The sequence below is a fragment of the Magallana gigas genome, chromosome 7 (genome assembly GCF_963853765.1).
Source record: "Magallana gigas chromosome 7, xbMagGiga1.1, whole genome shotgun sequence".
Taxonomy (NCBI): domain Eukaryota; kingdom Metazoa; phylum Mollusca; class Bivalvia; order Ostreida; family Ostreidae; genus Magallana; species Magallana gigas.
This window is the reverse complement of record NC_088859.1, coordinates 4,043,400-4,069,475: the sequence shown is the minus strand read 5'-3', so window position 1 is coordinate 4,069,475 and position 26,076 is coordinate 4,043,400. Positions and strand designations below refer to the sequence as shown.

At 32.4% G+C, this 26,076-nt stretch overlaps 4 protein-coding genes and 1 long non-coding RNA gene across 12 annotated transcripts in view; 2 read left to right on the top strand and 3 right to left on the bottom strand.

The window, feature by feature from the left end:
- The first annotated feature begins 5 nt into the window (after nucleotides 1-5).
- LOC105327975 (tRNA 2-selenouridine synthase) lies at nucleotides 6-18,730 on the top strand. Of its 5 annotated transcripts, none has more exons than XM_034455554.2 (3): nucleotides 6-139; nucleotides 17,213-17,717; nucleotides 17,971-18,730. In XM_034455554.2, exons 2-3 carry the CDS (start codon nucleotides 17,213-17,215, stop codon nucleotides 18,609-18,611), a joined length of 1,146 nt encoding a protein of 381 aa, XP_034311445.2. In that variant the 5' UTR covers nucleotides 6-139; the 3' UTR covers nucleotides 18,612-18,730. The 5 variants fall into 5 exon arrangements, with proteins under 5 accessions (XP_034311445.2, XP_065922932.1, XP_034311443.2 ...); XM_066066860.1 differs by lacking the exon at nucleotides 6-139 and adding an exon at nucleotides 12,992-13,132; XM_034455552.2 differs by lacking the exon at nucleotides 6-139 and adding an exon at nucleotides 12,992-13,138.
- On the top strand, nucleotides 150-4,957 carry LOC136270166 (uncharacterized). The gene is made up of 3 exons (XM_066066858.1): nucleotides 150-608; nucleotides 3,222-3,462; nucleotides 4,048-4,957. The coding sequence occupies exons 1-3, from the start codon at nucleotides 293-295 to the stop codon at nucleotides 4,856-4,858; spliced, it is 1,368 nt and encodes a 455-aa protein (XP_065922930.1). The 5' UTR covers nucleotides 150-292; the 3' UTR covers nucleotides 4,859-4,957.
- On the bottom strand, nucleotides 3,126-10,345 carry LOC117687339 (uncharacterized). Of its 3 annotated transcripts, none has more exons than XR_010707899.1 (10): nucleotides 9,836-10,345; nucleotides 9,425-9,721; nucleotides 8,450-9,310; nucleotides 7,587-8,160; nucleotides 7,156-7,325; nucleotides 6,917-7,033; nucleotides 6,140-6,352; nucleotides 4,951-5,859; nucleotides 4,079-4,199; nucleotides 3,126-3,455 (listed from the first exon to the last, which is right to left on the bottom strand). XR_010707899.1 is itself a non-coding variant. In XM_066066856.1 (10 exons), the coding sequence occupies exons 4-9, from the start codon at nucleotides 8,462-8,464 to the stop codon at nucleotides 4,960-4,962; spliced, it is 1,989 nt and encodes a 662-aa protein (XP_065922928.1). In that variant the 5' UTR covers nucleotides 8,465-8,524; nucleotides 9,171-9,310; nucleotides 9,425-9,721; nucleotides 9,836-10,345; the 3' UTR covers nucleotides 3,126-3,455; nucleotides 4,951-4,959. The 3 variants fall into 3 exon arrangements, 2 of the variants coding, with proteins under 2 accessions (XP_065922928.1, XP_065922929.1); XM_066066856.1 differs by lacking the exon at nucleotides 4,079-4,199 and having other exon boundaries at nucleotides 8,450-8,524; nucleotides 9,171-9,310; XM_066066857.1 differs by lacking the exon at nucleotides 4,079-4,199 and having other exon boundaries at nucleotides 4,947-5,859.
- LOC136270168 (uncharacterized) lies at nucleotides 11,593-12,646 on the bottom strand. 2 transcript variants are annotated; one of them, XR_010707902.1, is made up of 3 exons: nucleotides 12,277-12,646; nucleotides 11,882-11,944; nucleotides 11,593-11,658 (listed from the first exon to the last, which is right to left on the bottom strand). It is a non-coding gene; the product is annotated as an uncharacterized lncRNA (long non-coding RNA). The 2 variants fall into 2 exon arrangements; XR_010707901.1 differs by having other exon boundaries at nucleotides 11,593-11,944.
- LOC105327959 (ERI1 exoribonuclease 3) overlaps nucleotides 18,294-26,076 on the bottom strand; it is a 12,310-nt gene continuing 4,527 nt past the window's right edge. Inside the window, exons 4-7 of the mRNA XM_011428647.4 lie at nucleotides 22,472-22,563; nucleotides 20,889-20,961; nucleotides 20,467-20,563; nucleotides 18,294-18,668 (exon numbers count right to left, since the gene is read on the bottom strand). Of these exons, the coding sequence (XP_011426949.3) occupies nucleotides 18,583-18,668; nucleotides 20,467-20,563; nucleotides 20,889-20,961; nucleotides 22,472-22,563 (348 nt within the window). The 3' untranslated portion in view covers nucleotides 18,294-18,582. The remainder of the gene's footprint in view (nucleotides 18,669-20,466; nucleotides 20,564-20,888; nucleotides 20,962-22,471; nucleotides 22,564-26,076) is intronic.

Here is a 26,076-nt window from a genome sequence, read left to right as displayed (position 1 = left end):
GCCAAGATAAATACATATTTGGCAATTCCGAAACTAGTTCATCAGTGAATGGTTTTGTTTTTAGATGTAATTTTGAAATATCCGGTAAAACAATTGAGGAAACTCGAACTAATGTCAAGCGTGGACTTTTTATATCGAGGTACCATTCGGCGCACCTCGGCCGATTCCGGTATCCTACATCAAACCTCGGATGTATGATGTGATTTGATATGTAGCTACGCCTTACATTTGTAATGCGGCCGTTTAATCACTCACACGGAAACAGTGCCGATTACAAAAATTAGTTCTCAAAATGGCGTCATTTGATGAGTGTATCGAGTTTGCATTAAAAAACTGTCCTCTATTTCAAGAAAAACACATAATTCTCAAAGAAAAACAGCTACAGACATTGAAAACACTATATGACGGAAACGACTGTATTTCTATATTACCTACAGGATACGGTAAAAGCATAATTTTTCAGTTACTGCCTTGGTTCACTCAGCGAAAACTGCAACGCGATAAACCTATGTGTGTGTTGGTCGTTTCCCCTTTGAATTCTTTGATGATTGATCAAGTGATGAGCTTAAGGAAAGGGGGTGTTAAAGCCTGCTATTTGAATATAACAGGTATTTAAATATTTTATTTTTAAATATTATATTACTATACGTCAGTACGTGCACTCTGTTTACTTTGACTATTTATAACGGGTGTAAATACTTAACGGCTATTATTATTGTAAGAGATCACTATTTTATGATATTTATTAGAGGATATTAATGAAAAATAAAGTTGGTTAAGATTAAGGTACCTTGTTCATACTTCTGAGTACATACTTGTCTTTTAATTTTATCACATTTTGAATTCCAAATAAAATTGAATAGAATATTGTTTAATTCTTTTAATGTTTTACTCTGAGGGTTTGGTAAGGCTATAAATAAGTGGTTTAATTGTGAAATTAAAAGAGACTTAACCAGTGTTATCCTTCCAATTGGAGTCAAGTGTCGTTTGCTCCATTGTTCGATTACAGATTTTATCCTAACAAGTTTCTTGTCATAATTAAGTTTTACAATTTTATCTAAATCTACATCATAATATATGCCCAAAAGTTTGAATTGAGTTGTCCATTGAAAATTCATTTCTGAACAGATTTTTTCTTCAGAATATTTTTTACTTCCTATCCACACAATCTGAGTTTTTTCTTGGTTTATTTTAAGACCAGATAATTTATAATAGTCATCTATTTCTTTCATGGTTGCCCTTAATGATTTCTCAGTTCCATCAAGGATTATTGATGTATCATCTGCATATTGTGATATTAAATATTGGGTGTTATTAATTTTGATTCCTGTAATATCTTCATTATTTTTAATTTTAATTGACAATATTTCCGCACATAATAAAAAAATGTAAGGCGATATTGGATCACCTTGTCTGCAGCCTCGTCCAAGTTTAAAAAAGTTTGATAAAATGCCTGCCTGGGACACACAGGACATAACATTACATTGAAAAGTTTTAATCCAGTTACAGATAAATGGGCCAAAATTAAAATAATTGAGTGAACATGGTGGGTTAAGGATGGTTGATATAAATTCCTATATTAAAGGATTAAAGTCTACTTGGATTAGGAGATTAATTAAGGATAATAATTCAAAATGGAAAACACTGCTGGAAAATTCTATTAATTTAGAAAAGCTATTAAATACAGGTTCAGATTATATTATGCAAATGCAAGAATCGTTAAAAAATGATTTTTGGAAGGAAGTTACCATAGCTTTTAAAGAAATCCAAGATAACTTAAATGTAAAATCATGGCAGGATTATTGTTGCCAGCCATTGTGGAACAATAATAAATTTAAGATAGGAAATCAGTCTTTTTTTTATAAATCATGGTATGCTAAAGGAGTTAGATGTGTAATTGACTTGTTTGATGAAAATGAAAACTTTTTAGATTTTGAAATGTTGAAAAGAAAATTTAATATTCAAATGAATTATTTAACATATATGGGAGTAAGACAAGCTGTACTTTCAGATCTAAGGAAATACAACTTCATTAGAAATGAAGTTTTCAAACCTTTTATACCATTTAATATTAAAACCTTTGTATTAACAAAAAAAGGTTCAAAGCCAATGTATGATATATTAAATCAGACAAATGTAACACCAGTGGGAAAAGAAAAATGGAGTAGACATTTTGTTTTTACAGAAAAACAATGGATTTCAATATTTCATTTACCTTTTATTATTACCTCAGACTCTAAATTTCAATGGTTGCAGTACAGAATAAACCATTATATATTAACTACAAACAGTTTTATGTATAAAATTGGTAAAGTGGATACTAATCTATGTACCTTTTGTGAAGATGCTGAGGAAACAATATATCACTTATTATGGGAATGTCCAAGGGTACAACATTTATTAGCAGAATTTGTTAGAGTTTGCAACTCTAAAGGAATTAGAATAGTCCTTGATAATAAAACTTTTATTTTTGGTGTCTTAGATGATGTGAAGTCAAAAGCGTTCAATATTGTACTCATATTGATAAAAAAATACATATACAGAAGTAGATGCCAGAAAAACCAATTAACAGTAAATGCCCTTATGAATGATTTAAAACAGTTATATAAAGTATTCCAATTCTGTGCAAAAGAAAGAAGTGAAATGAATAAGTTCAATACAGACTGGGAAATTTGGACCCCTGTGATTAACTCACTCTAAGTGCTCTCTCTCTCTCTCTCTCTCTCTCTCTCTCTCTCTCTCTCTCTCTCTCTCTCTCTCTCTCTCTTTTCTCCCCCTCTCTCTCTCTCTCTCTCTCTCTCTCTCAATAAAAAAGGTGCTCAATATGTATTTTTTTATCTCTCTTAGTAAACGTTCATTATATATGCATTATTGATGTAATTGTTTTCGTTGCTTTCTTAAACATACTTTGTGTCCTTAAAAATTTCTGATGTATGTACGTGATGTATGTAGAAGCAGTTGGCTTACTAACACTTCATCAAAAAAAAAAAAAAAAAAAAAAAAAAAAAAAGATTAAGGTACCTTTTGTTAAATGCTGTAAGTTTAGAGATGCAATGTTAACCTTCCTGTATGAAGTTGGAATAATCTGTGGACAAGCCCTAACAAGATATTTTAACATTGTCAAATGATTGATCATTCTGTTATTTATATACCGATTTCATTTCATTATAGACAAATATAACAATATATAAATTAGTAAGTATATATGTCCCTCTTTCAAGGTACACATGGTATTACATATGAAGAAAGTATTGATGATGAAGAGGATATTGATTTCACTAGTTCAGAATGTCTGGAATCTGACGTTCCATTTGAACAACTGGCAAATGGAGAATTCATCTTAATATATTCTCATCCAGAAGCTTTCATTAAAACTAAGTTTTCCAGACTGCTGCGATCCAAATTGTACCAGGATATTGTTGGAGCTATTGTTGTTGATGAAGTCCACATGGTTTCTGAATGGTAAGATAAAGAATATATAGTATTTATTTGAGATCTCATCATGTCCAGATCTAGAGGGGTGGGAGCTTGAAACTCCCAGACTCCTTTGATTTGCAGGGCTATTACATTTATACAGTAAACATGGTAAAGAAAGAAACCATGTTGTTGGAAAATAAAGAAAACTTTCAAGGACTCGTGTCTAGTTGAGAATCACTAATGTACCAGGTATATGCACAAGGACAGTCAGGTAAGACATGCGTTCATGTAAATAATGGAGATGATCTAAAACATATTTGCTACGTAAGAGGGTTCGATTCCCTCCCTAGGCAGTTTTAATTAAGAGCTGGTGCAAAGAGGGCAAACAGCCTAGTGGCCCCACGTAGCCATGTATTTCATGTATATGTTTATAAAAGATAAAATGATCATACATGTATATAATGATCATTGATTGATATCCACTTTGTTTCAAAAAACTAATTTTTCATACTGTTATTTTTTTAAATAATTCCTTCTGCTTCAGCTGCATAACACTATTTTCAAATGATTTAACAAACCATTATTTTATGCTAAATTTTGCTTTATTTTTGGTTTAATTTCCTATTTCAGGGGAGATAATTTTCGCCCCGCATTTAAGAACCTTGGTGAAGTGGTCTGTGTGTTCGAGGATGCAATGCATTTACTCCTAACAGCAACAGCAACTGTGAGTGCCACTGAAACTCTTTCCAAGGTAATGAATTTGAAGGCACCAGTTGTGGTTGCTGAAAATGTGGACAGACCAAACATTTTCTTAGAAATTAGAAACAGATTACCTAATATTAAAAAATTTGAGAAATATGATGATTTGATCCACCCAATTGCACTAGAACTGAAGGAAAAAATGCATGCATTCCCAGTAACCATCATGTACATTGAAAATCTAGAAGCAATGGGATATTTTTTTCAATTTCTCATGTATGAGCTTCAGGATAATGCTTATGATGGTGAACAAATCCCTCAAAATAGGATCTTTGGACAGTTTCATAAAGATTATCCCGAGTCGATGAAACAAATCATAATTCAAGAACTGACCAAAACCAACCCAAAGCTTAGGTTAATTCTGGCGACAGTTGCTCTAGGCATGGGATTGAATGCACCAAGTGTTGAACGTATCATTCATTGCAGACCGCCAACAAATCTAGAGAAGTATTTGCAAGAAATAGGACGTGCCGGACGTAATGGACAACCTTCTACAGCTGTAATGTTTTTCAATAAAAATGACATTGCCAAAAACCGAAAGGGAATGACAGAGGAGATTAGAATGTATTGTACTGAACAAAAATGTTTAAGACTTATGTTGGTTAACTACTTTGGTTTCGAAAATTTCATTTTTTCTGGTGAGAGAGAGAACTGCTGTTCAAACTGTAAGGTATACATGTAGAACTTGAATTTCTATTGTAAAGTACATGTAGTCCAATAAATTTTGTGAATAAATTTCCCATTAAAATTGATACATGTAAAATGCTTACTTACTAGACAGCTCTACTCTTGGTCCGATTCCTCATCACTGCTTTCTGGAACAGATATTCCTCGCTTAAGTCTTTGAATTTTTCTGTTTATCGCTTCCTTAAACTGGCATCTTTCAAAATCAAACGGAGATTTCTTAATTTTCTTAAAACTTTCTAGTGTCCTCCCTTCTGTGTAATTCCAGATCTTTAACGGAACAATAACTTTTAGAATACACTTAATATCTCCTTCTGATGAGCGTTTTCTGTGATGTGTATTTCTGTGGGAAATATTGGACATTTTATCAAAGTTATCAACAATATCCTGGATAACAGGTGCTGCTTTTGTGATGGTGTCAATGGCTTTTTCAGTTTTGTTGGACCCCAGTCCACGTATCAGTTCTTTAAGGACAAGAACTTCGTTCTCTTTTTGAAGATCTGCAGCCTTGTTTTCTCCTTTATGACCAGTCAAATTCACAAATGAGCCATACCTGACTTTCATAGCTAGTTTTTCTGTGAGCAGAACTTCAGTTTTTAGGATATAGTCAACACACTCTTCAAGATACTTTGATAAGATTGAGTGGCTGAAAAATATGGGGATGCAAAACTTTAATGTTATATTTGTTCTATCTGAGTCTCCCTCCTTGATTGCATCCTTAAATGTCAAAATAACAAAGTACCATTGAAGAAATTGAAAAACATAACTTTGTAAATCATCTCTGTCCTTTTCATTGATCGAAATCCTGACTGGAATCCTTCGATTCAACATGTTTAATTCAATATTAACTCCTTCCTGTGCATCCTCCAAGGAAACATTGAAAAGAACCTTTTGATTGTTAATGACTAACTCAAACTTGAGCATTTTCCCTTCTCCAACAGTACTATTCACGGTAAATTGTGAATTGAAGATTTCTACATTCAGTGATACCTTGGGCTCCTGAAAGGAGGCATTAAATATGTTTAAATATGAGTCATTCTATAACATTTGCTAACATCTTATTTAACCTGTCAATTAAACTTTGTATGATACATGTATGTGTTACTATATCTATATACCTTACTGAAATATGGTATCAAGAAATGATCTCAGTGACATTATTTATAGTCAAACTATTATTAATTAAGATTAGATATGGTAAATGTGGTATCGTTTTAATTCTAAGGCACCCCAATGTTGCTGACTGTGACGAAAGTATGTATACTATACTGGTATTTACCAGTTTTGGAAATGTACAGATGAGGTCCTCAACTATTTCACCCATGATAGTGTGGAAAACTTCCTCCTTATACTTGTTGTGCATGAACTTAATATTTCTATTCTTCAGAAGGGGATGTTGAGGTTCTGCATCCAATGTCTCCATACCAAATTTGTTCATGATAAATGATAAGAGGTAGGCATTTCCAACTGTCAGAACAAAATCTTCGTGAGCCTAAAATAGATTATTTTATGCACTGTTATGTCAAAGAAGAACAATACTTATTTTCTCCCTCGTTTCACTCCTCCGAAAATAAATATTTTCTTGACTAATTTGTTGAAAAACAAAAACAGATTTTTTTTTTAGGATTGGTGCGCTCGTTACAAATCGCATTTTTAATATGCATACGACATACAAATAAATGGCAACACAAAATATTAGTTAATCTCAAAAAACATATTTGGGTCAGGGCGGGTAGGGAAAACCAAAGACAACCTATACTACTTTGTAACGAACGTCGCATTAATCGAATACTCCCCGGGAAATCTATTTATACTGAGAGCGAAAGCGCTCGTGCATGAAAAAACCAGTATTGAAGTAAACCAGATAATACGAATACTAACGGAAATAAACGAAGTTAAGAACGTAAAGAAATAAATATTGTAAAACAAAGTTGTTCTGTATACTCAACTGTAAGTAACATTTGAAATTACATTATTAAAATTAAACACATTGTTGGACACTGCATGTCAACAGCAAATAGACTTTAGAATTTTAATTCGGTAATTACTGATATACCTCAAATCGACTCTTGACATTTCCATTGACATTGCTTCTCTCAATGATGAGTTTCAAGTTATACAATGTTCCTTTGTCCCTGCCACTGCTGGTCTTGTAAAACCTCTTGTACATTTTCTAAATTTCCAAGAAAATGATACTAGAAAACTGGCATATTACCAGTAAAAGAATGTACATGTATTAATTGATAGAAGAAAAAAAACCATGTTGATCATTAATTTCATAAGATATTTTTCTACCTCCAACAGATCTTGTAATGTATGAAACATTTCCACAATAATTGGTTCCATATGCTCCAATCTATCTGCAGCTGTCAGTGCACCATCTTGACATGCTTTTGCTCCCTGCAACCTGACTCTGGTCAGTTGGTCACCTCCAACTGGGATCTTCAGTTTGTCCAAGTCATTAGCTAAATGTTTGTTAAAAAAAAAAACTTGAGCTAAGCGGGGCCACTAGGCTATCTGCCCACTTTGCACCAGCTTAATAACCATTTATGCCTAGGGAGGGAATCGAACCCTCATACATAGCTCAAGTGTACTACTAAATAAGCTTATTAAATAATTCTATCCCAAGAATATAAATTTAAAATTTGTCTTAAATCTAATTTTGGAAAAGTTAAAAGAAGTAAATCAAATACATTAGAATTGATGACTGGTGATGAATTTCTTACCTCTTCCACCTTTTGTATACCACTGCAAAATTTGTTTTTCATAGGACTTCATAATCTGAATGCAATCAGAGTAACATGTCTCATTCTTCATTAGAACTGGCATCCAACAGACTTCAGACTTTTGAGACATAGCATCATCTTGAACATGTTCAATATGCTGTGGAAAAACAGACTTCATCCATTCAAATTTTGATGCATACATACTTATGATTCTACCAAGTAAAATTTGTAATGACTTCTTATATACAAGGTCTTCATCAGAAGTTGGAACAAAGTCTTTCCAAGTGATGTTTCCAATATCTTTCAAACTTTTTGTGTTATCCAAATTCTCTGTTTTAATCCGGTCAAAGACAAAATCTGATGCAAAAAAGTGATAATCCCTATTTTTATTATCCATTCGGATATCATTTGTAGTGACGTAGATATCAAGATTATCACCATTGATTTTTCCATCTTTTCCTTCAGAAACCTTCTCTATGATTCGAAAATCAGAGAATTCTGCAAAGTCTTTTAATAAATTCCTCTTTGTCTCATGTGATAAGGTAAAGTGTACCTTATTAAGTCTTTCTAAAAGCTGAAAGTTTTGAATAAAAAAATTATATGTCTTAAAAAGATATTTCAAGTGAAATTAAAAGACTAGTTTTTTTATAAATGGGATGGTAACTTTTCATCTAGTTATTTGTTACATGTACCAATATGTGAAATTGGTCAATAAATGATATTCACATACATATATTATAATAATATATTTATTATCAATTTTATCCTTATTTAGAAATTAACATGTGTCTTTCGATATCATAATGGGCTCATGATAACTGAACATGGGTGCTATAAAAGAACATATTTCCTGAAATACTTACAGCTATATAGACCATCACAGTGGTAGTCTTCAAAACATCTCAGTTTTCATAAAATCAAAGGTATAAAGGAACTAACTAATGAAAATTGAAAATAGCATAACAAAATAAGTTACACATATGCTCCCTGACATTCACACATCCCCCTCTCCCTCACAAATGATTGAAGATTTAATTAATTTTAATGGTAACTTTCTAATCACATTGTTATTTTCAGATAATATACTTGAAAGGAAGTAAGGTTTAATCAAGGTGAGTGCTAACGGTGGTCTCATAATCATATTTCCCATCAGAATCCATTGCCTTTTACGAACTGGTTCAGGGAGTATATCTAGGTTGTTATCATAACAATATATATGAATGAACAAGGTTAGTAATAACAAAATACAACAGCTGCCTGATCAATCCATTTTCATTGTGTGGTTAATCATTTCCTATATATATAATTATATACATTTTAAAAATTTCATTATTAATAGAGATTAAATGCAAACAGAGAGTTATAGATGTCAATTTATCTCCTTATTTGAACCCCAATCTTAGAGGCATTCTCAATAATTACTTAAAATTATAAGAATTTCAAAACTAAAATAAACCATATATGGATTTATACTGGACAGCCAAATATTGCAACATGCATAACTTGCTAAATAACAGCCGGCTAAATAGCAGCTGAATAAGCCATAATATGAACTAATGCATATGCAGGTGAACAAATAAATACCTTATTATCTGCATGGTATCTTATGCACAAGGCTGTAAAAATGCGTTGCACAGCACAGGCCTTCACATTGTGACAGTGGAGTATCATGCCATAGATTGTTGAGATTGTGGCAAGTTTTGACTCCATGGAGATCTTATCACCTTTATTAATTGTTATTGAAACAATGACTAAAATACTGCTAAAACATATTTCAAAAAGAAAAAGAAATATGAAATGAATGTTTTTCCCCATGACATCCAAAGATAATAACCTACCTATGGCAGAAAACAGCACTTGGAAAAGTTCAGGGCACTTCTCACTCATCTCAATAGCTATGTCCTTAAACCAATTCCTCTTACAGAGTTCACCTGTTTCCTTGGTAAATAATACACTTTTACCAAATCTGCTAACCTGTTCAACCGAGTTACATATACTTTGAGACACATTAACACTGAACCTCTCCATCATTTCAGAAATTGTTACTTTGTCGTCCTGTTCTTTACTCTGTACTAGTTTAGGCCTACAGTATCCATGGTCAGGTGTGTCTATTACCTGTGTGTCAGTTGCTGCTTCTGATTCAATTATAAAACTGTGAGTGAATTTAAAGCTGATGGCATTGATTCTGTTATATGCTTTTTATGTATTGATTTTCTGATTCTATTGAAATTGCTTTGATTCTGACTTACCTGAAGTGTTAAATGACAATTTTTGTTTGGATTTTTTTGGCTTCCTCTCCTCTTCCAAACTGATGTGTTTAAGTTTCTCCACAGAATGTTCAATTTGCTCTGCCACAGTTGATTTTAGAGTTGATGGTGGTGTTTTGGGCATACGTTTTTGTCGCCTTTGCACATTGTAGTGAAATTGACAAATGTTGTCAGAACACATTTTCTTGAACTCAATTGCATTTTGACATTTAAGTACACAACTTTCACACACACACATACTATGGAGCAGAGATAACTCTAACGTCTGCCCGGTGAATTGCTGAATTTTTTTCACATAATCCTCTTTAGTAGCTTTAAATTTGGTTAGACAGTGTAGTCTCTTACTTTCATTTTTACACAATAAGCAGAACTCCGATTTCCCGATTTCAACTATAGTTTTTACCGGTGTTATGGGCGCCGCCATCTTTTTTTAAAAGTAGTTCCAATATGGTGACGTACGTCATACAGCCGAGGTTAGATGAGGTACGAATCTGCCGAGGTGTGCCGAATGATCGAGGTACGTTAGACCAATAACATAATAACCCACCTAAAACACAAATGCTAGTATTGGAGAGAGACTGTCTTAATCTTGAGTACCCATTTTTTTTAAGTGTTTCTGACTAATCAGTTGATTCTTAGTGTAAGAGTATGAAAATTGTTGATTTGAATAAATAAATAAAGTTATTGTAATATAAATAAATAAAGTCATTATAATTAATACATCTAAACAGTACACGTATAAAAAGTAAGATCCACCCTCTCTTTTAATTCATACACATGTACATATACCCTTAGGGCAGTACTTGATCATGAGTTGGTCAGTGGATATTTGTGATCTTGGTTTTTATTGGTTGTTTGTGTCAGGTTGAATTTGGTTGGTTTGTATATTTTGCTTTATGTGTTTTACCGCCAAGTTTGACAATCTTTGTCTGGACATTGACCAGAACAGACTATATATTTATATAGAGAAGTAATTTAATTTTGGACCAGACCTTGTTCTTTTTCTGGTAAGTTATATTAAGTATACTAATATCCTATAACACTTACTACTAATAAATTGATTATCCTATAAATTGCAGAAAACATTAATTCAGTCCATGATCACAAACTAATGAGTATGAATGAATTAGAATGAAAAGATATTTTTTTATATGGAATACAGTGTTGATTATAAAGATCAATATTTGGTTTATTTATTATAGTATTAATTGATTCTCAAATCAATTGTATATAAGAATTTTATGAAGATCAGATATTTGATTAAATTGGTCATTTATAAGATCAATTAGATTATATTTCAGTAATAAGTATTTTTAGAATTATTTTGTTCGAATTACAGAATCAGTCAATGTCAATTTAATCTCACCACGCAATCGGTGTATGAGCCTGTTCCCATAGAATGGTGAGAAAGTGTTTTTAAATATTTTTTTAATCTGATTAATATATTTTATGACTTATTTTGGAGAAATGTAATTCATGTACATTATAAGAGTTACCTCCCGCTAAATGTTTAAAGTACAATTATAGTAAGATAATGTAAAAATATTATCTTGATGGAAATACATATATATTGTACTAATGTTATATTTTGATATAAATTATATTATTGTTTTATGATATTTCAGGGCTTAAATATACATTGCAAATTTTAAAGTCACTGTGTCCGGATACGAATAAACGAACCATACAGATATCTTTGTTGTTACAGTCTTTGTTTAAAATAACTGACAACAAAGATATCTGTATGGTTCGTTTATTCGTATCCGGACACAGTGACTTTAAAATTTGCAATGTATATTTAAGCCCTGAAATATCATAAAACAATAATATAATTTATATCAAAATATAACATTAGTACAATATATATGTATTTCCATCAAGATAATATTTTTACATTATCTTACTATAATTGTACTTTAAACATTTAGCGGGAGGTAACTCTTATAATGTACATGAATTACATTTCTCCAAAATAAGTCATAAAATATATTAATCAGATTAAAAAAATATTTAAAAACACTTTCTCACCATTCTATGGGAACAGGCTCATACACCGATTGCGTGGTGAGATTAAATTGACATTGACTGATTCTGTAATTCGAACAAAATAATTCTAAAAATACTTATTACTGAAATATAATCTAATTGATCTTATAAATGACCAATTTAATCAAATATCTGATCTTCATAAAATTCTTATATACAATTGATTTGAGAATCAATTAATACTATAATAAATAAACCAAATATTGATCTTTATAATCAACACTGTATTCCATATAAAAAAATATCTTTTCATTCTAATTCATTCATACTCATTAGTTTGTGATCATGGACTGAATTAATGTTTTCTGCAATTTATAGGATAATCAATTTATTAGTAGTAAGTGTTATAGGATATTAGTATACTTAATATAACTTACCAGAAAAAGAACAAGGTCTGGTCCAAAATTAAATTACTTCTCTATATAAATATATAGTCTGTTCTGGTCAATGTCCAGACAAAGATTGTCAAACTTGGCGGTAAAACACATAAAGCAAAATATACAAACCAACCAAATTCAACCTGACACAAACAACCAATAAAAACCAAGATCACAAATATCCACTGACCAACTCATGATCAAGTACTGCCCTAAGGGTATATGTACATGTGTATGAATTAAAAGAGAGGGTGGATCTTACTTTTTATACGTGTACTGTTTAGATGTATTAATTATAATGACTTTATTTATTTATATTACAATAACTTTATTTATTTATTCAAATCAACAATTTTCATACTCTTACATTATGAATGATCAAGTCCAAATGATGCTATAAATAGTCTGTCCCAAGTTATTACTTCCATCACTTTTTAATGAATTTTAAGAAAAATACACATTTCTGTGAACTGGTGAAAGAAATACAGTTGAAATCGATAAAACAGAAAATATCCAAGATATCCTCATTTGACACATAATCAATTTTCACTCATAAAAGTTCATAGAAACGAAAATAGATTTCTTACAGATATTTATAATGGGAAATATTTACATCTTTTCACTATTCTAAACTCACTCGGAATACCTCGCACAATTTTTCAATATTAACATTCGGACTATTTCATGGCTGATACAACGCAAAACCCCCTTAGACTTTCTATTTTGAGTTGTTTATTGAAGCTTGAAGTGAATTAGAGGGGCAATTTCCAAAACAGATAATCTAGACATTTTTAGCTTCTCAAGACGAAGTCAGGGGGAGCTTATGCTATTCACCCGACGTCGGCGTCCAGACTTGGTTAAGGTTTTTAAATTGTTGCAGATCCTGTATCAAGGTTATATCTTGTCCTATCTTCACCAAACTTGCATCGATGCTGCATCTGGACCTACTTATGGACTTGAAAAACTTGGATGCTGAATCTGGGCCATGGATTTCAGATGTTGGGGGTTGTTAAGGTTTTTGGAGCAGGTTAAAGTTTTTGGTGCAGGTGCCCTCTGATAATTACTAGTCCCAATTTCACCAAACTTGCATGGCTCATGGTGCATCTTATGATATGCTGATGTTTTTGACAGGCGCTTGAATGCTGAATCTGAGCCATAGGTTTCGGATGCTGAATGAGGTAAAGGTTTTCTGAGCTGGTTAAAGTTTTTGGAGCAGGTGCTCTCTGATGATCATATATTAGTTATTACTGGTCCTAATTTCACCATACTTCATGGATGGTTTGTATATTGATACTGATGCACCTGACAGGCTTGAATGCTGAATCTAAGCCATAGGTTTTGGATGCTGAATGAGGTTAAGGTTTTTGAAGCAGGTGACCTCTGATGATTATATCTTAGTTATTACTGATCCTAACTTCCCCAAACTTACATGGATGGTTTAACTTATGATACTTATCCATTTGACAGGCTTGAATGCTGAATCTGAGCCATAGGTTTCGGATGCTGAATGAGGTTAAGGTTTTTTGAGCTGGTTAAAGTTTTTGGAGCAGGTTCCCTTTGATAAAAAAAAATCTTAGTTATTATTTGTTCAGTGTTGATCAGATTTGAATAGATGATGCATCTTGTGATTCTGATGCACACCACAGGCGTGGATGCTAAATCAGAGCCATAGGTTTCAAATGCTGGAGATTTAGTTTTTTTGGAAAAGGTGACATGTTCAATAGTTTATACAATGTACATCGTCGAAAACCCATGGCCAGTCTCGCATTCGTTTACTGTGTATGCGAGACTGGCCGTGGGTTTCCGACGATGTAGATAATAGTACTATTTCAAACTTGCATGGTTAATTAAACTATAATATAGATAAATCTAGCTTCTAATACAGAGCCTAATCTCCATTTTCAAAGATGATAAAAAACCTACCTCATTCAAACTGGTTTGATAGATGCGTTTGATCTTAAATATATGATATTGTTATAGATACATGTATATGTATTATGATATGATATTGTAAAATGTGATATGATCTTGTAAAATATGATATTGTACAGGCTTAGGGCGAATTACATTGTAAAGTAATGCATTACATTACCATTACTTCATGAATTTTGGCATTAAATTACCATTACCATTACTTGATTTCTTGAAGTAATGCATTACATTACCATTGCATGAGTAAAGTAATGCATTACCATTACTTTGTTTTAAAAAAGTAAAGCTATATAAAGAGTTTTTTGCAAATGTTTCAAATTTAAAACACACTATAACATATCTACAGGTTCATGTTCAGTATCAGGTTCAAATGTTACGACTTATACAAGATTCATTCTTTATTTGCTCAATATATAATCATCTTATGGCATTATGAACAACATACCACATAACTACGGTAGTTAATTGATATTTATGGACATTTGACATGGTACAATGTCAGGTATGAAATAGAGACACAGAAGTACGTGCATAACAGAAAACATATTATGATATAACGTTGCTGTTATTAAAAGCTAAATAGAGGTATTTCCCTAGATTACACAAATCTTTATAATTTTGGACACTTAATTGTATTAATTTATAAACAGAGGGTTTTTCCCAGTAATATTTCTTAATATATCGTAATCAAATTTCTTTATATTGAGGACACTTTAATAAGACAAAAGATTGCTGTTGCACTTTATAATCATTAAATTTTCAAAGGGTTCAGCTTTTAACTGCATCCTGTTAGGTTTGAAAATCTTCCCAGCTATACTAAATAATCGTTCTACATGAGCAGTATAAGCTGTGAAAAACTTTTTGGCAATCTTTATCTTAGGATATATATGAAGTGCAATAATAGAAAATTACATGAATCTTGTATTTTATATCAGTGCAAACTAATGTACTTAAATATACAACACAGAGAGAGAGAGAGAGATTACTTTCAAATTGGTTATAATATTGGAAGTGATTTTGATTTTCATCATGGATGGACAGTGCATTCATTTTGTTTTTAAATTAAAGGTGCATGTCTGTCCTCTATTCTATTGGGACATAGTCAAGGGAAGGGGATTGGGGTGTTTAGCACTTCTTATAACAATAGATTGTTTTGATACTTGGATTATCCTGAGGGCATAGTTGTTGACACATTCTATATTGACAAGAAAACTAATTGGAGTATATTGTTTAAATGATTTCACACTCTTAATTACAACACTCTTAAAATGTTAAGGAATTGTGTTGTTATATCTAGTAATATTACAATTCAATAAAATGAACATTTTAAAAATCTTTTTTATACTACAACTAAAACATTTTTATCTAAAGAATTATTTCTTTCTTCTTTAAAATAATTTTAATCAAATATAATTTCAGCTATTCATTTATTTATCACATTTTTAAAAGTGAACATGCATAAATAAGCATAGTAATGCAAAGTAATGCCATGTAATGCCAGCATTACACTAGATTTTTGAAGGTAATGCATTTCATTACCATTACTTGTAATGCTAATTTTGTGGCATTACACATTACTAGCATTACTTTGAAAACTTGTAATGCATTGCAATGCATTACCATTACATTTAGCATTACCCCAAGCCTGATATTGTATTATGTAATTATTATTTTATCACATGATAATATATCATATTTTATTGCAATATATATTATAATTGTATCAAATGATACAATATTGTATCAATGATACTTAATATAATAATTGTATCATATGATATTGTATCATACAATATAATATCATTTATTAAGTTACAATATTGTGATGTTTTCTGTTATATTATATTTTATTACATACTTGGTATAAAATACAGAGTTTTGCACCCCTGATATGAACAGTGGCACACGCCTTTATCACACACCTCATATCAATACCCCTTATTTCACCCTTTATCACACCCTTTATTTTACCTTTCCGGAACACCATTGTACTTTTTATTTGGATTACCTCGGATCTTATTCTCTTTTTCCATGCATATTTGAAGTCGAAATTATGACGTCTTGATTGAAATCTTTTTAGTATAGATGACGTCACAATACATTTGGACGTCGAAAATACGCGGTTTGAAGATAATAATAATATGCTTGTAAGTTTTTTCAGCATGAAAAATGAAAACTAGCTTTCTAAATTCAAATAAAATAAAAACAACAATCCATGTCAAAATCTGTATCACATCCCATATCATTCCTTGATATCATTCCTTGATCAGCCGGATGGCTGAAGGGTTGATATGCGATGTGATACAGATTTGACATTTATTATTCTCTGTATCATATGATACTATATTGTATCATGTGTTATGATCTGTATTATGTGATTATATACATTGATTATGTATAACAAGACACAATACCGTAACATATTATATGATGTACAATATCATGTCTAACTTGATATTATAATATCATATTGTATCATTACAATAATTTATTATATCATATGATATAACATATGACACAATATTTTATAGTATCATAGGATTCAATATCATATTTAATATAAGTGTGTTGATAAACATTGTATCTTACATTCCATATGAAATGATTATCATTCAATTTTTGTAACATATAATATACGATATTGTGTCAACCACACTACAGTATCCAATGGTATGAATATCCAAGAACATTATTTTCATATAATTTGATGATGTTTCAAGATGAGCAACATATAGCATAAAATCTTATATTTGTAATATTTAAACTGATATTTTTACCAACATTCTAACCTACTGATGTTTTTATCAATTAGAATTTGTGCCTAATTTTATTTTTCATGTAGTTTTAGCCAAATAGACTCTTTGTTAAAGACTAGGAATTATGAAGCAACATTCGACGTGTCCCTTAATCCCTTAAATTTGACTTATGTGTTAGTTCATAAGAACAGAACTCGCGATAATACCAGTAAAAAATGTTAACTCTACTGTTTTGTAATCTTTTACAGATGCCTTCTCTTCCATGCAGTCGTTTACAATGCCGAGTGTTCTCTCAGTTTTTTCGTCATTTCTCCAAGTCTCGATTGCCTGTGGTAATTGCAGATCCATTCAACCCAAACGTCAATGAAGTGATCGATGTCCGTTCACCCGATGAATACAAAGAAGATCACATTCCAGGGGCCATAAATCTCCCTGTTCTGAGTAACATAGAAAGACATGAGGTCGGGAAACTGTATTCTGAGGATTCATTCAAAGGACGGATTTATGGAGCTCAATTAGTGACAAAAAATATCAGTCAAATAATTCACGACCATGTAACAGAAAAACCAAAGGAGTACTCTCCCTTGATTTACTGTTGGCGGGGAGGTCAGAGATCACAAAGTGTTGCCATAGTGATGGCACAGATTGGATTTAATGTGTTTGTTTTAGAAAAAGGATACAAAACTTATAAAGCCAAAGTTAAGGAATGTTTAGAAAAGCTACCTACACAGTTCACCTTCAAGGTCTTATCAGGTAAACCTAAGAGCCGGCCAATTTATCCTCTTATCTATGAAATGTAATTTTTAGTTTTACTTCAGAATTTGAAATCATCAAGAAAACAAGACATAGTTAATGTCAGAAGTAAATACCTGCATGACATGTATGTAGATAAATAAAAATACTAAAACAACCCTTGTTTACAATCAAAACAAATTATTTGATGATCTAATATACTGGTATCTGATTTAGCTTCCTGATTACAACTTTCTTTTCTGTGTTTCTTTAGGTCCAACAGGCTCGGGGAAGACCCATCTTTTATCTCAGTTATCTGCCCTTGGTGAACAAGTTCTAGACCTGGAGGGTCTAGCTAATCACAAGGGTTCCGTTCTGGGATGGGACATAAATGGATCGCAGCCATCACAGAAATGGTTCGACTCCTTGATTGTGGATAGACTGCGGAGATTTAATCCTGATAAAGTTGTCTGGATGGAATCCGAGAGTGTTAAGATTGGAAAATTACATGTACCTAGTGTATTACACAAAGAAATGGGAAAATCGCAGTATTTTAAGATAACTTTACCTTTAGAAGAAAGAATACAACACATCATACAGATTTATCCAGACTATATTGAAAATTTTCAATTTACAAAAGAACAGTTATTAAAACTTCAAAAACATCACAGTGGTTCTAGAGTGATGGACTGGATAACTCTGGGGGAGAGACAGCAGTGGCCAGAGTTTGTGGAGGCTCTGCTGACGGAACACTATGATCCGTTATACAGTCGGTCACAGCGTAAACACTTCAAATCACACGCTACTGAGGTGTATTTAGACAGTCTGGGCCCCGAGCACGTTCAGCCATTCCTTCAGAGGTTAATTTCTTGTTCTCTGTCAGAGGTTAAGGATGTCGGTAGTATGTCTGCTTGAAAACATGGCCTCTTCTTATCAGCTCCTTTGCAATGTTCCCTATGTTTGTACAATCATCTGTATGGACACAACAATAAATTAATTATGAAGAAAAACATCAAATAAAGATTAAAGCAAAACATTTTTTTTATTTGTTGTCTCCATAGGTCATTGAATTACAGTGTAAAACTTAGGTGTTTTGCTTTATTAAAATCATGTCTTCCTCATTCCTGAATTGTATTGTGACATGTACATGTATCAGGAAATTAACATAACTCCTCGAAGCATGAAGAATATCTTTAATCTACATCTCCTTAAAATTTCATATCATGCCAATATGACAAAAATCTTGCATATCGGGTAACTTTGATCACATTCTAAAATACTTTGATCCCACTTATTGACAAAAGAAATATCATAATCTTGAGAGATTTTAAGGATATGGACCACAATAACCTTTGAGGTCATACAAAATATTAGACCTCTTTCTGTGTAGTTTTCAAAGGCTTAAAATTACAGCAAAAGTATGCCAGAAAGATGCCAGTGTCACGCCTTTCATTCCATATAAACACCAATAGATTCCCCTATACATATACTATGTATCTATATTTTCCTTTGTAAAATTATAGCAAATAAACCTTATTTTTGTTTCTAGACAATCTTTTGAAATTAACATAAAATAGTTTCCCTGCCATCCTCATGTACCACCATGCAAATTTCAATTTACCAGTACTCTTTCTTTTTGATAGAAATTTTACAGATGTTTTATCTATTCCACTTCTGTGGTATCTTTTAATGGCCCATATAGTTAAGTACATTTGTTTATGTATAGGCTTCACATATCCATACCCTATGTTGGAACTGTACAGTGGTAATACCCTATGTTGGGATTGTATAGTGGTGGTACCCTATGATGGAATTGTATAGTGGTGGTACCCTATGTTGGAATTATATAGGGGTTATACCCTATGTTGGGATTGTATAGTGGTAATACCCTATGTTGGGATTGTGTAGTGGTGGTACCCTATGTTGGAATTGTATAGTGGTAATACCCTATGTTAGAATTATATAGGGGTTATACCCTATGTTGGAATTATATATAGGTGGTATCCTATGTTGGAATTATATAGGGGTTATTCCCTATGTTGGGATTGTATAGTGGTGGTACCCTATGTTGGAAATATATAGGGGTGGTACCCTATGTTGCAATTATATAGTGGTTATACCGTATGTTGGGAATGTATATGGTGGTACCCTATGTTGGGATTGTGTAGTGGTGGTACCCTATGTTGGAATTATAAAGTGGTTATACCGTATGTTGGGAATGTATATGGTGGTACCCTATGTTGGGATTGTGTAGTGGTGGTACCCTATGTTGGAATTGTATAGTGGTAATACCCTATGTTAGAATTATATAGGGGTTATACCCTATGTTGGAATTATATATAGGTGGTATCCTATGTTGGAATTATATAGGGGTTATTCCCTATGTTGGGATTGTATAGTGGTGGTACCCTATGTTGGAAATATATATAGGTGGTATCCTATGTTGCAATTATATAGTGGTTATACCGTATGTTGGGAATGTATATGGTGGTACCCTATGTTGGGATTGTGTAGTGGTGGTACCCTATGTTGGAATTATATAGTGGTTATACCGTATGTTGGGAATGTATATGGTGGTACCCTATGTTGGGATTGTAAAGTGGTGGTACCCTATGTTGGAATTGTATAGTGGTTATACCCTATGTTGGGATTGTACAGTGGTTGTACCCTATGTTGTAATTATACAGTGGTTATACCCTATGTTGGGATTGTATAGCGGTGGTACCCTATGTTGAGATTGTTCCTTCTTGGTATTGTATAGATTCTTTACCTATTCCACTGTGATGCCGTCCTGTGTGGGGAATTCCTAGGACAGTCAACATTTCCATCATTCCCCTAGGAAATTTTGAGGTGACATCACAGAAAGCCTGTCAATATAAAGCTGCTGATTCAATATACTGGAAAGTATTTTGATGGTACCAGTCCATTAGTTCATGTACGGTATATGAAAGAACTTAAATAAAGAATTATTTCCATTTTACATTTTAGATTTCAAGTTTATGAACACAAAACAAGATAATTTTTTCCTATGAGGTGTGACATTACAATATTCTTTATTACATACATGGTCATAGAATTCCATGCTGGGTGATAGAAATGACTGTGATACTGTACTGTATAATAGATAGACATGGTTGATGTAGTAGTCCTGTGGTATGATGTCATGCTGCCTTATAATCTGGAGTACTATACCTTTTTAATGTTGCACCATTTATGGAAATAATCTGCTGGTTGTTTCTTTAGGTATGAACACTGTGAAGGTAACCTGTTGAACACATAAAAAGGTGTTTAATCTACAAAACTATTTCTTGTTACATTCCCTAATGTTTACTCACAGTTCGATTTATCCTTCCCCTGATAAAAATATTAAGGCGAAAAATTTTTTTTAAATTGGATTACGGATTTTTTATTTAAAAAATTGGGTCAGTAGGTCGAAAAAAAAAAAAAACGAAAAAAAAACCTACTGTACTTCTGTCTGAAGTCTTTATTTCCAAAACTTCAAAACATAATAAGTGGGTTCTTTCCCTTTCAATAACTTCTGACACCGCTTGCCCCACAGTATGTGTGGGACAACACTGTTTCAAGGTCTTAAACGACAGTTTAATGTCATTTTTGCAAATGACAGATATGTGAAAGTATGCCATTTAAATGATAAAACACAAACCACCGTTAGTCAACAAGGCACGTGTGTGATAGAGAAGTCCGCATTCCAAACCCAATCAATTTTAAAACTGAAAGTGTAAAAGTTAAGGTATTTTTTTCGTGAATGAAACCAATTTATGTGGTTTTTATTGATATTTTTCACCTGTCATTTTATTTTTTGTATTTCTTTTAATTTATGTCGGTCAGTAAAAAAAGTGCATTTTATTTTTTTTCTAAAAGTCAAATAAATTTAGTCGGCGGATCCGTAATCCAACTAATAAAAAAACGTTTGCCTAACAATTCAAAATATTAACAATTCATTTTGCAGAGAGACAAACTGAAGAAGATATGCTTCTGACATGATATACAGTAAATACAATAAACAACAATAATTTAAAAAGCGAGTACTTAATACCGCGATCCCGCTGATTTGTATTAAATCGTGAGAATATAAAATCGTTAACGCGGATCCTTTATCCATATTTCTTGTAGTTCTCAACTCTTAAAAAAAAATGGCGAGGTTTTAAAATCCGCGAGGGGTGCTTCTCGCGATTTTACGCAGATATAAATTCCTCGCATTTAATTAGGGGTGCTTCTCGCGATTTTACGCAGATATAAATTCCTCGCATTTAATTAGGAATCTACAGTATTACATATCCTGATTCATATCCCGTAATGACCAATATTACCCCAACCCAGTCATGACCTTCAAGACATACCGGTATGTCAAGTTACAGACTCTAGAAACATTCATGTTGATTGAGAGGTCGTAGTCTATACATATATGCTACCCAAAACAAACACAAGCATGTTTAGAGGTCCCTTTCTGTACATACATGTTACCTCCAACAAACACACATATATTCCAGAGGCCCTACTCTGTACGTACATATTAACTCCAACGAAGACTCCCATCTATTGAGAGGTTCTACTATGGAGATGGGTGCTATGTCCCACAAAGACTTGACATCTTCTTGAGGCCCTATACTGTACATACAAATTACCCCTAACAAAGACTCAAAGACATTCTACTCACAGACATTCTACTCTGGACCTACATGTTACCTCAAACAATAACACATATTTCAGAGGCCCCACTCTGTACATACGTGTTACATCTAACAAAGACTCACATTGTCTTGAGGTCCCAGTCTCCACAGGTGACAAATAAACTACTGTTCTCTGGATCCAGCAGTCCATGTTGCTCCATCCATGCAGGGACCATCTGTCAAACAACAAGCAATCAGTGAGGATGGTATAGAAATAGACCAAGCAAATACACATGATGATTCCAGAACAACAATTCCTTTCAGTGGATGAGAGAGTTTATCTTTAAATATCAGGAATCAAAAGGTTCTGTTAACAAACTTAATTTTTAGACGGTGGCTATAAATAGCCACGGTCTATTGCTACGGTCCTGACCGGAAGAGTATTTCTCACGGGGACCCTAGCGGATAACGAACGATAACTCTGTTAGGTACATGTATGCAGTGTTATACAGACAATGTTTTATCTACGTGTCGATTTCAGTATGAGAACTAATTTTAATCTTATCAGATATTTTAAGCATTATAGCTGCTAATTATTTTGTACATACATTTAAATAATGAATGAAATTGTGTTTTATTTTAAATGAGCCGTTACCCTTAGACGGTGGCTATAAATAGCCACGGTCTATTGCTACGGTCCTGACCGGAAGAGTATTTCTCACGGGGACCCTAGCGGATAACGAACGATAACTCTGTTAGGTACATGTATGCAGTGTTATACAGACAATGTTTTATCTACGTGTCGATTTCAGTATGAGAACTAATTTTAATCTTATCAGATATTTTAAGCATTATAGCTGCTAATTATTTTGTACATACATTTAAATAATGAATGAAATTGTGTTTTATTTTAAATGAGCCGTTACCCTATCTGCTTACGCGGTATTAATAATATAAGCACCAACTGACAGTTTTGACGTTTAACTCTTTATCAGGACTACATAAACTATATCACTGCGATAATTGGTCAAGAGATCTCACAATAATTGCTTCTTGTTTTTTTATGATATAAATAATTGTCAGAAACACACTTTTTAAACTGGTTTGCCATTTCATATTTCAGCAATTATGCTTCATCGATAAATTCAGCCATTTTCAACGCATTAGTTTTAGTTGAGCAGCATATTTTTGTTGTTGTAGCTTATTCCAAAGATTTCACAACAGATACTGACAATGAATATTACATAAATTACATTTTATTGAACTTCAACCGATCAATGGCACAGTTTCTTCTACAAGTGTGCATGTGTTTTCAAACACACAAAAAACTTTTAATTTAGATACAAATGTGTTAAATTTTCGACTGACCTGTGATTTACAATGTACCTTATTTTGTACCTCACTCAGTCTGTAGAAACATTAATTTTATTACAGGCACCTCAATATTCATCAGACAATATTTACTGCAGATGTTGACGCTTTACTTGCTGCTGACTTTCTCTCAAACATGCTAATCGACGTCGGATTGTAAAATTCACGTGCAAATTGAGTCGCCATTTTAAATGTTTATAAACTACATTTTACGATGTTTCAAAGATTTTTTGTTCAGATTTTTTTTACATATGCTGTAAAACGTCTTATGGATTTTACGGCGTGTCAGCTCGTGTATTTTTTATTTGCAGCAAACGCTAGCTTTTTTGTGAGAAAAAACATGCGATATTCCATATACATTTATGGTACATTGTGAACGGTAATGTAAGATATAATAATTTTGTTAACTAAACAGTTTCTGTCGAATTTTTTTTACAATGAACTGAATAACGCAATTCGATGAGCGAGGTACAAATAATGACATTAATTCATATGCGCCCGTCCCTGCTAAATGTATTAGAAAATCTTTTCTTTGGTTTGGGGGCATTTTTTCACTAACAGATAACATTATTTACATATTTACGTAAACATCGCCCCGTTTGTTCTCAAATATTTTTTAACTCGCGAGTACAACTCTATTATGAACTTTCTTCGACATTTGTCTCCGAGTGTAAGCAGCATTTTGTCAACATGCATTTACAAATAGGCGGGCATATATAAATGCGCCAGTTTGTTGCGACTCACAATTGAAATACACACCGGTTAGAAAGTGTCATCACTTAACGCAATGCTACATCGGCCGTAGCGTATACATCCATGCTATATTTGCGATAAATAATGAAACATGAAGGCAAAAAAATATGCTTCATAGATGACTCTAGAATTCTGCTGAGCTACAGAAATATAGCTTTCCGAAAATATTGCCGGGATTTGCGAACCCTAGATCTATTGTCTAGTACATGCAAAGAATAAAATCAAAGAAGATGGGTGAATAAGGCGTGTAAAATGCCCATATGAGGAATGATTAGATACGGCAAAATTAAAATATTATTAAATCTGATACTTTAAAAAAAATAATTAAAAACAATGTATATTTAACGTAACATCGGGTTGTAATCTTTAAATATTTTAAATACTTGCAATATATTGATTTAAACTGGCGTATGCGTGTCAAAACTTTTTTTTATATTCTTATAACTTCAATGCATTTTCTTTCATAGAGTGGGTCTGAGCTCAAAAATTTATTTTTACTGTCTAAATGTGGTTTAATGGAATTTAAACCGATTGAACTCAATAAAAATGTGAAGAGATGACCCACTACAGTTCAAAAATGTCATTTTGTAGCTCAACAATTGAACGTTTTAGAAATATAATACAAGTCCGTAAATCCGTGGTCATAGTCTCATATAGCATTTAAACAACGCACTTGTGTTGTGAATGAAATGGCTCAGTGGTTAGAGCACCAGCCATTAGGAAACTTTATAGAACTTGGGTTTTTAGGTTGTGGGTTCGATACCACCAAAACTTAAAGATTTATTATTTTTTTCTTATCTTTTTGAAATATTTCAAACTGAATAAGAGTTAGAAATTACCATTTTGTAAACTTGTATAATAACATATCAAATATATTTATTTGAAAAAATGCTAAATTTGAAATTGTATTTTACGACTAAACCAAAAGGGCAGTTGCGCCATCTTATCCCCCGATATTCTTTATATACACAGCTGTACGGTCAGAAAAACGTGCGTTCAGCTTGAATTTTGTTTGTTTGGTGTTTTTAAAAACTTATTTTGTATAATTGATTAATATTTGTTGTAAGTTTACTAGAAAAGTTTAATGTAGCAAGTAATTTATGCGTGTTAAAGTGTACTGAGAAGCGATAAAATATACATGTGACTTTCCCGAATTCATTCAAATGATTTGAATAAATCTATAGCTAAATACAATAGAAAACATGTTTAAAACGTTGATTAATGAAACTTCCGCGACCGAATGTTGTATGATATTTTTTTTAAATTTTCATTCACTTTCGTTGTGAGCAAATGGAAATAATCCACTAAAGTCGAAGATAAAATATTAATTTACTCTTCTGTTTCATGATGACGTGCATTCCAAAAGCAATACCAGTTTTATCAAACAGGTTCTTGTAAACCCATTCCGTTTTCTTTACACCTAAATGTATTAACTGACTATGAGAAAAAAAAGCAAATGTGATGATCCACAAGACTGCAACTTTCTCCCCGTGAAGAAAATGAGGGAAAATGCTGTCGAGAGGGACAATTAACATACTATATATATCCCCAAAAAGTTAGTAAAAATAAGTATTTTATCATACCAAAGCTTTATTTGTTCTTGTTACTTTGAGAAATCTACAATA